General features: G+C 41.6%; 1 protein-coding gene across 1 annotated transcript in view; it reads right to left on the bottom strand.

The window, feature by feature from the left end:
• Positions 1-17,117, bottom strand: part of LDAH (lipid droplet associated hydrolase) — a 1,007,651-nt gene that overhangs the window by 830,433 nt on the left and 160,101 nt on the right. The window contains exon 3 of the mRNA XM_085610617.1: positions 10,023-10,157. Within this exon, the coding sequence (XP_085466743.1) occupies positions 10,023-10,157 (135 nt within the window). The remainder of the gene's footprint in view (positions 1-10,022; positions 10,158-17,117) is intronic.

Raw genomic sequence — 17,117 nt, 5'->3', positions numbered from 1 at the left:
AAAGGAACTTTACAAAACAGTAACTAGGCTAGCGCACCCATTGCCCACTCCCCTTACACCTACGAGGGATTTTTGTGAGGAAATTGCTATTTTCTTTCAGTCTAAAGTGGCAGCAATCTTCAATACTTTTAAAGACCCGGCTAGTTTTAACACAGGCCCTACTGATTGTTTGGATCTAAAACCCTCTTTGGATATTTTTCCTCCCATAACATATCCAGAGACCCTCAATTTTTTGGTAACCGTAAAATCTGGATCACCTGTTGATCCATGCCCAGTGGCAATAGCAAAATTGGCACCTGAACCCATAGCTTCGACACTGACGGTGCTTTATAATGCTATGTTTTCTCTTGGGCAGTTCCGAATACGATGGAAGGTAGCCTCGGTACTTCCGTTGTTGAAAAAACCTAACCTGGATATGAATGATCCCAATAATTTTCGTCCTATTTCGCGCCTTGCCCTACCGGCAAAACTGGTGGAAAGTTATTTGAATACTAAGTTAAGTATCTTCTTGCGTGACACCAACGCCCTGGATCCCACCCAGTTTGGTTTTAGAGAAGGACACAGCACCGAGGCCGCTCTTCTCAAATCTACGGATGAGATTAGGAGAGGGCTGGACCAAGGTGGCAAGGCAGTGTTGATCCTGCTTGACCTTACCGCGGCCTTCGACACGGTCCATCATGGTGTTCTAATGGACCGGTTATCGGCTTGTGGCATACGGAATAAAGCTTAGTCTCTTCTAAAATCCTTTCTCTCTGACAGACGACAGTCAGTGGCTTTGGGTGACTTCGTCTCAAACTCATTCTCTCTTCCCTGTGGGGTCCCACAAGGCTCTTCCCTCAGCCTTTAACGTGTATGTTTCTCCTCTGGCCCCTTTGATTGAATCGTTTGGCTTCTGTCTTACATCTTATGCCGACGACACTCAGATACTAATATATATGTTACCAGGCCAGGAGAGGGCGTCAGGGGAGAGGCTACATGATTGCATGGGGGCAGTAGGAGAATGGATGTCTCAAAACTGCCTAAAACGTAATGCAAGTAAGACTGAGGTGATGTTATTCGGCAATAATGCCAATATGTGGACTCCTAGTTGGTGGCCTAAGGCCATGGGCACTCTCCCAGTCCCCTCCCAGAAAGTAAAAAATCTGGGGGTAGTGCTGGATGATTGCCTCTCCATGCAAGCTCAGGTGAATGTGGTTGTCTCCACCACCTCTTACATTCTTAGGAGCCTGAGGAAAGTGCTCCCGCTCCTGCCTGCGGATTGTAAATTTACAGTGGTTACAGCTCTGATTATGTCTCGTCTAGACTACTGCAATGGTCTTTATTTGAACATGCAGGAGGGTAATCTACATAAACTCCAGATGCTTCAGATCTCAGCAGCCAGGCTGCTTACGGGCACATCGAGATCTACCCCGATTTCCGGCGCAATAAGAAAATTCCACTGGCTGCCTGTAAAAAAGCGAATTCTTTTCAAGGCCTTGTGTTTAGTTTTCCGCGCCTTGCAGAACACAGGCTCTCTCTATATGAGACAACAATTTTGCTGGTATGTTCCGGCAAGAACTCTGCGCTCCTTGGGAGCAAAACTCATCGTCCTCCCTAGTATAAGGAAAGCCAAATGGGGTGGGAGAAGTTTTGTTGCGGGGGCAGCTAGGGCCTGGAATGAACTGCCTTTTGTCTTGAGGAATTCAAAGGATCTTCTTTCCTTTAGGAAAGCGCTCAAAACTTGGTTGTTTTGATTCTCCTGTTGCTGAGTGTTGAGAGAGCTACAGCAAGCGCCGGGACACCCTAGGATAGCTGCGCGCTATAGAAGTTCGACCAACATAACATAACATAACATAACAGGCAGAGCAAATGTCCGAGACATCCGCCAAACAAGACTACATTTTGCAAAACGATCTAGGGTTAAGGGTGTCATATTTGAATGGCAAAAAAGGTTTTTAGCCTGGGGGATGAAACAAAGTCCATGATGTCCTCGTATAGGGGGGTAGGTTTGAAATTCAGAAGGGATTTGGCCAGACACCCTCTCTTTTGTAAAAAGTTCTTCAAGGACAACATTCCAATAGGCCTCCTTCAAAACTGCCCTCGAAGTTGACATTAGTTCCTCTGGGTGGAACCTAAATCTTTCAAGACCCAATTTTAACAGAGTTGACTTTATAAAACATAGCCAAGGGACCCTGGAACTACCAGGTAACTTTAAAAGGTCCTAAATGTCCTCTCAATAGGAGGAAGATTAATTTGTGGTTCATAAGCGACACCATTAGAACAAATGTCGGCAACATATCTTCAGAAAATCACACAGGGCCAAATTCACAAAGATATTTGTGGCCCCTAGTCGAAATTAGGAGTGCAAATATGTAATTTTATAAGTACATCTCATGTTTGGTATTCACAATCTCAAATGCACATTCATATGTGGATTTGCTTAACATAGTATAACACCAAGATAAAACCTACTTCTATACTGTTATATTAATACCTGAGCAAACCAACTTAAGAGAGACTGCTTATGTGTGTTACAGAGTGGAGGTTAACATCAACAGACCTAAAAATGTGTGAATATTAAAAAACTTTGAAAGGTAGGTTCCCATCTTGTGTACACGTAAAAATTCTCTACTGTCAAGGGCATGGGAAGAGCATGCGTCCCAAGTAGCTGGAGGTAGAGGGGGAAGGAGGCCAGTCGGATGGCCCTTGGAGAGCATCTGCAGTTCATTGGTGCCAGTGGAAATCAGGAGTTCTTCAGGACTATTTCCTCTGCAAGTAACCAGAATTCTTCCTCCAGATATGCTTTTGTGTCTAGGAATGTTCTGATGTGCTGGTGGTGAGATGCTGTTTTATCCTGTGTACTAGCCCGTAATTGTAAAATTCACTAGACCCAACTGTGGCAGAAATCGTACCAAACCTAAACCCTCTTTGTAGCACTTCCTCTTAACTTTACTGCAAGTCCCTCATTCAAGACTGCTCAGATCAGGCTTCCCTCTCAAGACCCCTGAGTCCTTTCTCAAGGCCACCTCCTCATCTCGTTAAAAAGTAAGGTAAAGCTTTAACATAAGAGGGCCAGAAGCTTTATGTGCCCATCTAGGGTGCTTAGTGTTAACAGACACTTGTTTGATCTTTGCCAGTGTGAAAAAGACAAGGCCATTTCAAATTAAACCATTTTCAGGTGAATAGTCGTGTGCTTCAAAGTGCAGTAAGAGCTTACACAGAGTGAGTTTTTGTCACCTGCTTATTTTAAAACCTATATTCAACCTTTTGCCTGACTTATTTACTCCTTTCTTTTCCTGTTCTGTTGCTACACAGTCGATACAGAAATACTTCTTCATCTTCATCATCATTGTGCCACAACCATGGCACATTTCAACAACTGTTAAATCATCCGTTCCTATAGGTTTACCTTTTTCTGAAGTGTAATGCCAACAACTGAGCAGTGATGAGGCCCTCTCAAACTCCAGAGTGGCCACAGAAATTGTACAAGTCACTCACTCCTATCACAGCAGTTAAAAAGGTTTCAGTTAGATGTTACCATAATTCGACCCACATGACTCAAATCAACGTGTTGGTCTCCTTTTGTATTCTTTTTTATCCTTTGATTCTCAAAACAAATCTTTCTCTTGTCATCTGATCACTAACCCACTATGGTTAGTTGTATTTTGAACCACACTCGATTATGCCAGTACAATCTGTATTAACCATGCTGAAGTTCAGAAAATCTACAAAGAATGTAAAACCTTCTGGTGAGGGCTGTTTGCATCCTGAATACACTTGATTTGGTTGCCTGGACTCCTAAATCTTTGCATTGGCATCACAGAAAACACACACAGCTTAAAACGTTGTTAGGCCCTCACGGTGAGACCACTGTGTCAGCTCTTATTTTCTGGCTGCTAAACTCGTAGCATGCCATCCTCCCCACTCACTTCATTCAGAATGTAATCTCCTCCTTGCTATTCCGAAAGTTCGCACCATGGTTGTCGGGGGTTCTTATTATTTCCTCCAAAACGTTGGAACACTCTGACCCTGTCACTTCGACTCACTGCAAACCATGTTCACTTCAGTAAGGCCGTGAAAACGTTCCTCTCATATTAAACCCCTTCCTGGCTCTTTAACCTCTCCCAGTCTGTTGTAGATAAGTATTAACTCTCTGTCAATGCATTTTACATGATTTATTTTATGATCTATAAGGTCATAGAAGGCATGCGTGTTTGTTCGATAGGAGATTTTATTTGATTTATAGACTTATAGAGCGCACGATTGCCCAGAGGCGTCTTGGCGCTATGAACGACACATAAGGATTCTATGCAGTTTTGCTTGGATCACCAGATACTTAGATAGTTAGTTCTTCAATAACCACGTTTTAAGCAACCTTCTGAAAGTCATTAGTGAGTTGCTATTCTTTATTGATATAGGTAAACTGTTCCAAATTTTTGCTGTTCCCAGGAAGAAACTCCTGCCACCCCATCGTGCTTGCTTGTATCTGGGTACTGATAGAAGACATGCTTGTGAGGGCCTTAGGTTCCTGGATGGAATTTATTTTTTTATGTGTGTTTTGAAATAGTGTGCTCCATTCCCATGCAGTGCCTTGAAGGCTAGGCATTGTGACTTAAAGATGATTCTTTTGGCCACAGGTAGCCAGTGAAGTTCTTTCAGTCTGAGGGAGACAGACTCAAACTTAGGTATATCCAAAATCATTCTAGCCGCAGCATTTTGCAGCCTTTGAAGTCTGGTTAGAAACTGTGTTTGGAGACCCATATAAAGGGCATTGGCATAATCCAGTCGCGATAAGGCCAAAGCAACAACTACAGTTTTCAGGGAGTCCAGTGGGATAAAATGACGGATTTTGTTAATCATTTTTAGTATACCCCAGAAGGCCGAGGCCAATTTCTTTTTTTTTGTTTTTTTGAAAAACCTTTATTAGCATTTCAACCAATAACAAGTATGGGCCTACAACCCCCCGGGGCCGGCCGCTAAGCAATCAAAGCAACAGAGATCCAATGTTAACACAGGCAGAACCTCGGGGAGCCGAATCTCCATGCTAATATATTCTCGGCCAGTGAACGGCGCAAGTAGGACACCAGGATTGGGAAGGCTTTCATTTTATAATAGGGAAAGACAAAAGGATCAGGTGCCAAACAATTTCCCAGCAGCGAAAAATGGCAGGCAGAATAACAAACGTAAACAATAAACGGCAATCTATCGAGTCAATGGCGCTAAGACAGGAAGTGCAGGATGTAGAGAAGTGTCATGACCAGTTGCGCCTGCAGTCCCATGCCCTAAAGCCCAGAAAAACACCCCGGAAATTGTGGCACACATGAAAAAGCAGTTTTTCACAACAAAGGAGTTGTACCACAAGGCCAATTTCTTAATTTGCCATTCAAACGTTAACTTTTCGTCTATTGTGACGCCTAGGTTCCTCACTTTTGTGACTGGGGCTGGACATTCATCTAGGTCAGCCGGCCACCATCTTGGAGACCAAAAGGATGTCTTTGCTCCAAATAGCAATACCTCTGTGTTCCCTCCATTCAGTTTGAGGTATTTTCTCTGCATCCAGGTATTAATCTGTACCATGCAGGTATTAAATCGGTCAGCTCTCTCCTCTACGTTGTCAGACACCGAGACCACTATCTGTGTGTCATCGGCGTATGAGACTACCGAGAAGCCGGCTTTCCTGATTATGGCCGCCAACGGTGCCACATAAACATTAAAGAGAGTGGGGCTAAGGGAAGAGCCCTGAGGCACTTCACATGACAAGTTGAAGGATTTAGAAACCAATCCATCCATTTCTACAGCAAACGATTCTGTTTGTTAAGTAAGATGAAAGCAGTGTGGTGGCAGTGTCATGGAGCCCTAACTCTGTTAGTCTTTCAATTAGGATTCCATGATTAACTGTGTCGAAGGCCGCCGACAGATCTAATAAAATTAAGGCGGCCTTCTTTCCCTCACCCAGTGTTATTCTAAGTTCTTCTACTGCCATTACCAACGCTGTCTCGGTTCCATGTCCTTCTCTAAAGCCATATTGTGAATAGTCTAAAAGATCTTTTTCCATGATGAAGGTTGAAATTTGCGTATTAATTAACTTTTCCAGCACCTTAGAGAAGAAGGGAATTCTTGAAATTGGTCAGTAACTACTTGGCTCATTAGGATCTAGATTGCTCTTTTTCAATAGCGGTCGGACTGATGCTATTTTCCATGATTCGGGGAAAGTCCCAGACCTTATTATTTCCGAGAACACTGTTGTAAGCTGTTCACTGATCATATCTGTGAGCATGTGAAAGATTTTAGGAGGACAAGGGTCCGAGGGGGCTCCAGACTTAGATGACATAACTGTTTGTCTGATCTGCTCCTCTGAAGGCGGACGGAAGAGAAACCTCGTACTTGGTTTTGTGAAGCAATTTCCTGCCGTGCTGTCGTCAGAGGCTAGCTGTGAGCTATCTTTCAGTGATTTATATAGTGTTTCCACCTTGTCAATAAAAAATGTTCCCAGGGCGTTGCAGAACTCTAAATCAATCTGCTTCTGAGAACTCTCTGGAGGGCTAGTAAGTTTTTTCACCGTATCGAACAATTTGCTGCAAGAAGTTTTTGATTCTAAGATCTTATTAGTAAAATATTTGGACTTTTCCACTTTAATAGTTTTTTTTATAATAAAGTAACATCTGTGCATACTCTCTTTTCCTCACATCCTCATAATTTGCTCTCCACCTTCTTTCTGACCTTCTGCAGGCCTTTTTTTGTTCTCTAAGTTTGTCTGAGAACCAGGGTTGGGAGGGTTGCTTCCTGTTGAACAGAAAGGTTTTCTTAGGAACTACTAACTCAACCGCCGATTTGGTCCACAAGTGCAATCTGTTGGCCATACTGTTTGAGTCAGTTTCTAAGTTTGGCTTTGATGTTCTTAGTACATCTTGTAGCCTGGAGATATCAGTATTTGTCCAGTCTTGATATGTCGTTTTAGCCCGATTATCAGTAGGTGTTCTTGATTGTCCATTATCCTGTAAAGTGAATACTATTGCTTTATGGTCTGACCAGATAACTGGAATAACTTCCGCAATTTTTAATTTGGGGTTGGATGTAAAGATACCATCCAAGGTATGTCCTGCGTAATGAGTGTCTTGACTGACCAGATAACTGGAATAACTTCCGCAATTTTTAATTTGGGGTTGGATGTAAAGATACCATCCAAGGTATGTCCTGCGTAATGAGCGTCTTGACTGACAATCTGTATTAAGGAGAAACTTGCCATGGAATCAATAAGTGCTGCCGTATTTTTGTCCTCTTCTTTTTCTAAATGGAAATTAAAGTCACCTAATACAGTAAAGTTAGAATGCTTTATACTGGATTCTAAGAAAGCACTTATCTTCTCTAGCAGGGTATTCTGAGCTTTTGGAGGACGGTAAATGAGGAGGCCATTTAGCGTGTAGTTGTCGTGGAGTGTTATCTGAAATGCTAGTGTTTCGCACTCTGGTGAACTACCTCTAGCACAACCCAACACTCTAAATTCTTCTCTAAAAATAATAGCGAGCCCTCCGCCCCGCTTATGTTCTCTATCTGCTCTAACCATAGCATAACACGAAGGGAGTGCTGCATTTAGTTCCATATTTGAGTTGGCATCAGCCCACGTTTCTGTGATGAATGCCAAATCAAGTTTCTGGCTTTCTATCAGATCCGCCAATTCAGTATTGTGTCGAATCAGTGATCGTGCATTGATTAATACTGCTCTCCACTCCTTCGGCTTTGATCGGTTATTTAGGAGGCCAAATAGTGACATCAGAACCACAGATAGAGTTTGCTTTTGTGGACATATATCAAGCAGAAAAGTGGTCTCTTATTAAAGACTTGGCTGTTTGAATGTTGCGTGGGTGAGGCTTGCATTGGTCGCGTGGTCCTTCAAACCCATCTTCTTAAAATCCAGCTTTATTTCGAGTTCTTCCCGCCACTCTTTGTACCAATCAAAAGACAAGACTTTCTCACAAGGTGTAATTTTTAAGAAAAAGTTGATTTCCTACAGCAATGGATTTCCTAAAAATCTATTCTTCCCCCAGCAAACTCCTCATCCTCTCCATTTTATTGTTTTTCTCAAAATATTGGTTATGTGAGTCAGTTCTACAAGTCAATGGACCCTGTAGCATGGAGAACTGAATGACTACTGTAATGGGACCATGCGTTCAACAACCCCTGATAGCACTACAAAGCTTTCTAGTTCCAGGCCGTGGGTGCAAGCTATTTCAAGAGATGAGCTGCCTGCAGGAGGAAGAATGCTACTGAAGTTTAACTTCTTTCCTATTTGTGAGGCTCTTGATCAGAAAGATTCCCTATTCTATCCTCAGCAAAGTAGCAGTGCAGGCACTAAGGCCTACAACGCACTAAAGGCCAACAACCTGACCATAAGAAGTCATTCAACCTCACAGACTGCTAATGCTAATGATATTCATATCATGTTAAAAGTGATATATACTTCAAAAGGCAAGACTCGGCAACAGCCAGTGCCTGTTAAATGACTGATATCAAACAATCTCCTCAAACTTAACTCATCAAAAACTGAAATAATTATCCATGGTACTGGGCAAAACCATAACCTTACAAATACTAGCCTGATCAGGTGAAGTGAAAAAAATTGATGTGATCATGAACTCAAACCTTTCACTTCAATTCCAAGTCACCGAAGAGAGAGCAGACTCAATCTATACATTATGGATACATCCTTCCCCTATCTAGGGCTCTCACTCAAGATACAAGCATCACTGGCCATAATAATGTCCAGTCTGGACCAGAGATATGCACTTTCCATAGGATGCACTAAAACTTAATCAGCAAGCTTTAAGAGTGCGGCAGTGGGACAAGTCCTTAACCTAAACAGATGGGACCACATTACTTTCATATTGCAAAGCTCTACTCTGGATACCAGTGGCAAGAAGAATGTCTGTCAAAGCACTCTGCATTATACACCAGGCAATTCATGGGAGGGACCAACATTCTTAGAATCCAAACTCAGGTTATGCAACAAATGAGAACCCCCAACGAATTCCTTCACCTAATAAGGCCCTCTATTAGAAAAAAATGGCATTGACGGCAGCTCCTTCTTAATGGACATGCAAGCTTTAGAATATACTCCAGAAGATAAGGACCATCAGCATCCATCGAGAATTCAGAAGATAAATAAGGATTTGGCTTTTCCTCAAATCAGGGCTCAAGTGACTCTCAGGTCACAATCCTGATTGGTTTGTATAAGCAACTTGCATTTCCATACTGCCTCTCCTTCATCTACAGCCACATGGGTAAGACACACGTAACTTCCAGCTTGACAAGTCGGGCCTCTGGCTCAGAACCAAAACTCACCCCTAGTAAATTTGACTTCAACCAACACTCTTTTTCCACCCATGCACTACATAAATATTAAATTCAGACGAGGCAATTGGCAAAGGGCTTTGGGGCCTTGAGAAGAGGTAGGAATGTACCACTGAGGTGCTATAATACAATACAAGGTTTCTGTCAGTTGAGTCCCAATTTAGGATCTCATGTGAAAGAGTAGCTGGAGAGCTTGTGATACCATGTGTTCCTGTCCTAGAAGGGCCATCCCAGAAAAGTGGTTCATGCAGTACCAACAATTTAAAGCTTCACTTACATAGCAAAGCTCTACCCATTCAAGAAGGTCAGTTGTAGGTACCATTTAGCAATATATGGTACAACTGCACAACTCTCACCAGCATTATATCAAAAGTATAAACATTAGTTAATATATAACATTTAACAACAGATTGTAAAAAGACTTCTTTTCATATATTCTTAATCTTAGAACAAATGTATGATCACACATATAAATCAAAATCAATCCTATATGGATGTTGTAGAAATCCATTAATACCACCCTTTGACCATGCAATTAATCTCTTCTGCTCCATACTGTGAAAACAGTAACCAAGACAATTGTTGATCCATCTTCGTAGCAGTTTGTTTGACCTTGGATTTAGTTGTCACGTTTTTTCCAAACATTTAACATGGTGAATTTATAATTTTGTAAATTACAAAGTTCAATACCATACCTGCTGTCATGCTCATGCCACTTGGGGGTCCACAGTGCCCAGCGTGGCTTAAACCCCATACTGGATGTTGCTGGTTCAATCCATTGTACAGAGTTTGCATGAATGTCTTGTAAAATCCAATTAAGCCTGGGTTACCTGCCAAAGGAAAGCACATTTTAATTTAATTGTATGATATGGTAAGTTTCTAAATACTGAAATTTACAAATACACAGTCCTACTGGTTATTTGGGAAAAGGTTATATTCTGTCATTTTCTGTATAACTTAACAAACCCGAACAGTACTTGCTATATCCTATTACGGATTTTGGGGTACCATAATTTATTGTTAGAATTAAAATAATTATTATGAATTCATTCTTGAGATAGCGCATGGCTACCCTTGGGCATCCCAGCGCGGACTGAATTCACCTTCAGCTTATTGACATAGTACATTAACTGTGATATTATTGAATGGGATTGGGGATTACACTGCTGGACATACAAATCTATTTTATCTCATAGCCAGTTTCCGTTACCATTCTTAAGGTAAGAGTTGCCCAACATTACGATGTCACATCTATGGTCATAACAAACTCAAGACCACCAAGCATGTGCTGATCATTTTTCAGTGTTAGTTAAAGAGATCTGGTTTTATTCCCAAAGCTAGTAGCAGGTCTAATATAAGGTGTTGGACCTGGCCCTTTTTTCAGGGTTATCCCCAAACGTTTGCCTTCTTCCTCCAATTTTTCTGACACTCTTTTTGTTGGCTTTAGGACTCTGGGAACCTTACCACTGCTAATCAGTGCTAAAGTGCATGTGCTCTCTCTTTTAAACATGGTATAATTGATGTACACCTGTTTGGCATATTTAATTTATTTGTAAGTCACTTGTATAGTTGTATCCCATATACCCAGGACCTGTAAATTAAATGCACCTAGTGGGCTTGCAGCGCTGCTTACGCCACCCACTGAAGTAGCCTTTCAAACCGGCCTCATGCAGTTTACTGCCACACTGACTTGGCATTCAAAGTTACTTCCCAAGCTTGAACCTCCCCTTTTACCACATTTAGGTCACCCCTAAGGTAGGCCCTAGGTAGCCCTATGGGCAGGGTGCTGTGTAGGTAAAAAGTAAGACGTGTGCCTTTATTGTGTGCGATGTCCTGGTAGTGACCAACAACCTATCTGGTTTCTCACTGCGGTGAAGCCTACTCCTCCAATAGGCTAGCATTGGGAATTCCCTTATAGTTACTTAAGTGATAATTGCTGATCTGAAAGGAGTAGCGTTGCCATGTTTGGAATAGTGGTGATGAATCCTGCTTGCTGGTGTAGGCAGATTTTACATTACTATTTTAGAAATGTCATTTTTACAAAGTGTTTTTTATCAATAGGGTTTGGCCCTATTACGACAACTAGAAAGGGCCTAATATTGAAGAGGAAGTAATTGACTAACCCAACGCTTCCCACCTGAGAGGATGTGCCTTGACTGATCCAACGCGCCTTTCTCCTTACTCCAAATAGACCGATCAGACAGTTTTCCCTGTTGGAATTCTTTCCACTGGCTCCATGCGCCTACATCCTGCCCGGCGTTCTACAAACTCACCGCTCTGTAAGACTTGATTCCTGCCTGCCAGGGTGCCCAGCACACGTCCCCGTTGCGGACCCTGATGCTTCTGCTCACACACTTATTGTCCTGATGATGATCTCTAACAATTGAGATCGAAACGCCGCTGACACCCTTCTGCAACCAAAACTCCCTCATTGCATTGAAGTAATTGGAGTTTTGATGTTTTGTTGCCAATGTGATGTATTTTTAAATGTCACCAACCCTTCACTTCACGCACCTTAACTATTTTGTGTGAGAACCTGAACTACACCTTGTAAATAAGTGATTCTCCATTTATGCAGTTAATAAATGTGAGATCATTTCTACCTTGTGTCCCTGCATTAATTGCGCAGTAATTCCCTCTTGGGCATTCCTTGAATTGTTCGTTCCTTCTTTGATCAATACCTTTCCTAGTAATGTTAGTCTAGGCTACCCGAGGACCTTGTGGCCTCTCTCAGTACCATTGTTTTTCGCTATAATATAGACTGCCCCTGGTCTAAATACTGGGGCCCCCTTGTTCTTGTTATAATACTAATATTGAAGACAGCAAAATAATCTAGTCATCACATTTATCACAAATATTGGTTGAACAGCAAACCATGAAACAATTCTATGGTTTGGAGTATTTATTTACTCAATTATTCTCAATGTTTAAAAAATAGTCATTTGTATCTTTTTCGGAAGTTCAGAACAAGGGAAACATACATATTTAGACACCTAAACAAACAATCAACGCAAGTTTTAAAATGAACACATTACAATCCACATTTACAAAACGTAAACTCAAAGCCAGTCATGGTTTCTTTTTTTTTTCTTTATTATTATTATATTTTTTTTATTCTATTGAGCAGAGTAAAAAAAAAAAGATACTAATACACACAGCAAATGTCATAATGTCATGGTTTCAACAAAGAAAAAGCAACCTCAATGGTAATCTATTAACCACATTAAGATCCAAGTTGAGGGGCTGCTGCCAGTGGGAACACACTTTATGTATCTAGGGATAGTCTTATTTAAACAAATAGACATTCCCTAAGCTAAGGTTCAAATCCAATAAAGGAATTCCACTGGTGAAAAGGTGCCGATGCGTTTCGAACCCCAACACCATTTGTGGGGTTCTCATCAGGGCCGTGACTGGGTGTAATCTAAAAAATGAAATAAAATTAAGTGAATTGGTGCTAGACCTCCCCTGTGTTTATTAAGTGATTTTATACCAACCGTACTAATAGTACCTGTGATTAGTAATTTGAAGTAGCCTGTGTTGATATTTCTGTAAATGCGGCTGGAAATGTTTTCATTCTATGAATTAAGGAGTAAAATGCATTACAGATACATGTGCGTTAAGAATACATCAGCGTAATGCAACTCGTAAGAATCAGAAGCAGAGCAACACTGCCGAGAGCTTCATGACTTACTTATCAATGGTAAATGTAGATGGAGGTTATGATTAAAAACAGAGTCCGTGTCACTAAGTATCGTGATTTTCTCCAAAGAGTAATTAGAGAGACTTGAGGCGTATGCGCTAGTTTTCCAAACCGCTGGAACAAAAGTCCCACGATAAGCCGACTTACTTGCTTGTGCGTCTCTTTGTTGCCTCCCTCCTTTGGTTCCCCCAGGTATTCTCCTCAGATTGGTGACTGCCCAGAATTGGCTGTGGGACACTGAGTCCGGCCTCTCAAGTCACCCCCAACTAGCACATGGTGAGTGCTTCATTTGGCCTTTGATTGTCCTAAAGATAAGCGCGGGGTGAGCAATTTCTGTCCTCTTTCCCCAGTGTGTATGGAAACAGCACATGGTGAGCGCTCTCATCGCTGTAGAATATATTACTTTCAGGAACATGCGCCGCACCTCTTCAGATTTAACCTGTCAATATCAATTCTTAACAAGCACCTCCAACCTTCTTTGGAAAAAGCTCCACCAACATCTAAAAGTCACAAACATTTGTTTCTATTTCCTATCAGTGTCTGTGTACTGCTGCTGCACGGTCTTGTGTAAATCACATTTACTCGCAGAAACATCTTTGTAAATTAAAACTTGTTTCTACAGACAGCAACACAAATCCAAGAACAAAACCCCGTCCTAACATTCAAGAGAGTGGTGACCCCTGTGGTGTGGTTTGTTGGGTGATTAATTAAATTCTACCGGCTACGCTCATCCTGTAGCAACAACTTCGGTTTTAGTGTTCAGCAGGTTTCAGACATGATGTGAGCAACCCCCTCTTTAATTCTCTAGGCCAATGGACTGCCACATTCAAGTCAAGTCAATAAGCTTTATTCGGTTAAAAAGTATCAACCATAAAAGCAAATGTACATACACAGATACTAAAATCTAATTACTTTAAAAACAGCAAAAGTTCAGTCACAGTTCATAAAAACATTAAAACATCATACTTTTTCTGGCACAAATTGATCTTAAAAAGTTGTAGCATAGAAATAAATCTCTGGCTGTCTTAATGTAAACAGTAAACTCATAGCAGCATTGGTGGTTTTGACGTTATATTTCTTAAACAGTGGTTTTAAGTAGGCAATTCTAAAATTCAAATACAAGTCACATAAAAGTAAAAAGTGCAGGGTGCTCTGTTTAGTGTGCCCGTCACATGGGCACGGGGAGGCTGATCGCGGTTTCATTATGGGGAATGCTACTAAATGGTGGCAAGGCCAAGTCTCAATCTTGTTAAAACAAAGCGGTGTGATGGTCTCGTGACTAATGTTAGATAGCCTTGAAAGCATCAATATCTAGATGCAGGTGGTGGAACCGATATGTAGATTGCTTCTCTATGGTTCTCAGCCTGCACTCCTTCTTATGGTACAAGAAAGTATTCTTTTTCTCCTGTTTAGTCAGTCCCGTTACATCATTTGGGTTTTTCAGGATCAACATATTGAACAAATCACTGTAGCTATATATTTGAGCCAGGGGATCTTAAAACAATTGTCCAGTCGCAGACAGTCCTTAATAATTGTTTTAGTAAATATAGTCTCCTCCTTTATCCATATTGATCTCCAGAGTAGTAGGGGTCTAAGTGCAATCAAGTCTGACAAATGATTAAGCCCCACTTCGCAATGAATCAGTTCAGAGGACGCTGAGGTGGGCAGACATAAAAGCTTTTTAAAGGAATTTTCCTCTTTTTGCAATTCTTGGCTGGAATGGTGACCCCAAACCCCTGCGCCATATAGTGCAATAGAGGCGCATCTAGCTTTATAAATATAAATATCAGTCATGTCTTTGATGTGACGATCACCCAGTTGAGATGCGAACCTGAAGACCCCATACACACTTTTTGTCATTTTAGCCCGGACATTAGACATTTCACGCATCCATTTGCCACATTCAAAAGGAATAGTGACAAAAGGAATAGTTACAGGGTGAGTGCAGTGGGTAACATTTATTAACCCACCGGACGCAGCACTCTACAACTCTTAATTTGTAAAAATAGATAAGGGCCAGAGTCCTGGGTTTTTCTGAGGATTCAACAGTCCCAGGCATCACCCACTGCATGCGCTGCCAAACACTAGTAGTAACGCTGACTACTAACCATCACATTCTTACAGATGTGACAATTTGGACTTTTCCAGGTCGCCCAAATCAATCAATGCTTGTTAAGTGGTAAAGGTCCGATTCAGTAAGAACAGCTCTTGGATGTGCTCTTCTCTTATTATTATTTCTTTCATGTAAACTAAATTGTTAAACACCTTTGTTGAGGAACTCTGCTGGAAGACAGACTACGCCACCATGTGGTGTACGGTCAAATACTTTTCGGTGTTAAGAAAAAAGTGCTGGTGCCAAGCACTGACCAACACAAATTAAGCACTGCCCGCCTCTCCCCCAGGTGACAATATGTAGTGCAGCATACAAAGAATCAAGGATATTAACCAACAGCCGACAGGAAAACTTCACACCACGCCAACATCTCCCCTCAAAAACAGCCTATATGTCAGCACTAATCTATCAGGGCCTGTAGTTCCTATAGGTTTTGATACAAGACTCAGTGGACTCAAAGGACCTCAAGTGGGCGGGCAACCACTTCAAGTGCAGGAGCTAAACACGTCTCAAAAAAAATATTCCTAAAATGTTTTATGATCTTTTTTATTTCCTAAAACATATATTCAGCAAAGTTGACGAAAATGTCGTAAAAAGGTGTAAAACAACTTCTGGAACCCAGAATGGCAGTATGTGAAACGCCTGTTGTTTTTGTACAGGACAGCGTTCGACGAGGACTCATGTAGCGTGTAATATCGAAACCCTATTAGATCAATATGGGGTAAAGGGAACACGTCTGGCATACCAGCGACTGCAGCGCGCTTACAGTACAGAAACCGAAGACCACCGCTCCAGTCTGGAGAACCCTGCATTAAGGTGTTTACTCTAGAGGGACCTGGGTGACCCCAAAACACGCACTTATTTAACAGCATGTATCAAATATCAACTATGGAACGCTTACAATTTCTTTTTTCTTTGTAACATCAAGTCATGGAAAAAATGCAGGTTTCTTCTCCCGACGCTGGCAGATCGGGCCGCAAAAGTTCCCATGCCTCGGTCCCCGTTTCAAAGAGAAGCGAAAGTGAGACGTGTTTACAGGCCACCAGCCAGGCCTTATGGCCCTTTGTGCGTCTCTCAAGCACCTGTGACTAATGTCTTTTCAAGACAAAAGCCAATTTATTTCCAGCCCGGCCGTAAATGCAGGCACTACCTCGGGTTTATTTTCGACAAGCAGGAGATAAGACCTTCAAATGCACGCAGAAAGGTCTCATTATACAAGGCTGTGAGGAACAAAGGCATGTTGTGTGGCCCTTCGGCCAAAGTGCCCCAGATCCTTCCGCATGTCTGGGAGGAGCGGAGAGCACCGGTGCAAAATGAGCATGCAGGAAAATACAATAACTTATAAACGTGCATAACAAATATGAAAGGAGAAAAGTCGGATTCAATGGAAACGGGCGCATGAGGCTCCGACTCCACCACCCACCCTTTAGTCAATTTACAAGCAATTCTCACGGTGGCCAGTGTAATAATAATACCTTGTTTTTTTAAACATTTCTTTATTGTTCAATATACTCAGTGCAATATACATGGTACATCAGTTATACTGTTATCTCCACGGGGTGCTAATGATAGAACATTCAAGGATTAATGCGAACCGTTTCCCCCCCAACTGATAGAAGCATTATGAAACAGATTATAATAATACCTTGTTATTTATAGCGCTGAATTCTGCATTTCTGGGCACTGTAAACATTAGGTGCACTAGCACCAATCTTAATAGTACTCAATTCGCTCACTTCGGATGGATGGATGGCTGAGTAGTCGACCTACCTAGCAAGGCACCTCATGACTGGTGATTTGCCTCATGTTTTAACAACAAGTACTCAACTCGTTTAGCCTTTATTGTATGTTTAATTAGTGACCAGCATTTTAAAAAAAAACCTTTACAATGTTCGTGAACACTGTAAATTTTAAAGAAAGTTTTGAGATGTTTTTGAGCAAAATGCTTAGCGACTTTAAAATACACTTGTCAATACA

Source organism: Triturus cristatus, chromosome 6, assembly GCF_964204655.1.
Source record: "Triturus cristatus chromosome 6, aTriCri1.1, whole genome shotgun sequence".
NCBI classification, from domain to species: domain Eukaryota; kingdom Metazoa; phylum Chordata; class Amphibia; order Caudata; family Salamandridae; genus Triturus; species Triturus cristatus.
This window is presented reverse-complemented; position numbering and strand designations above follow the sequence as displayed.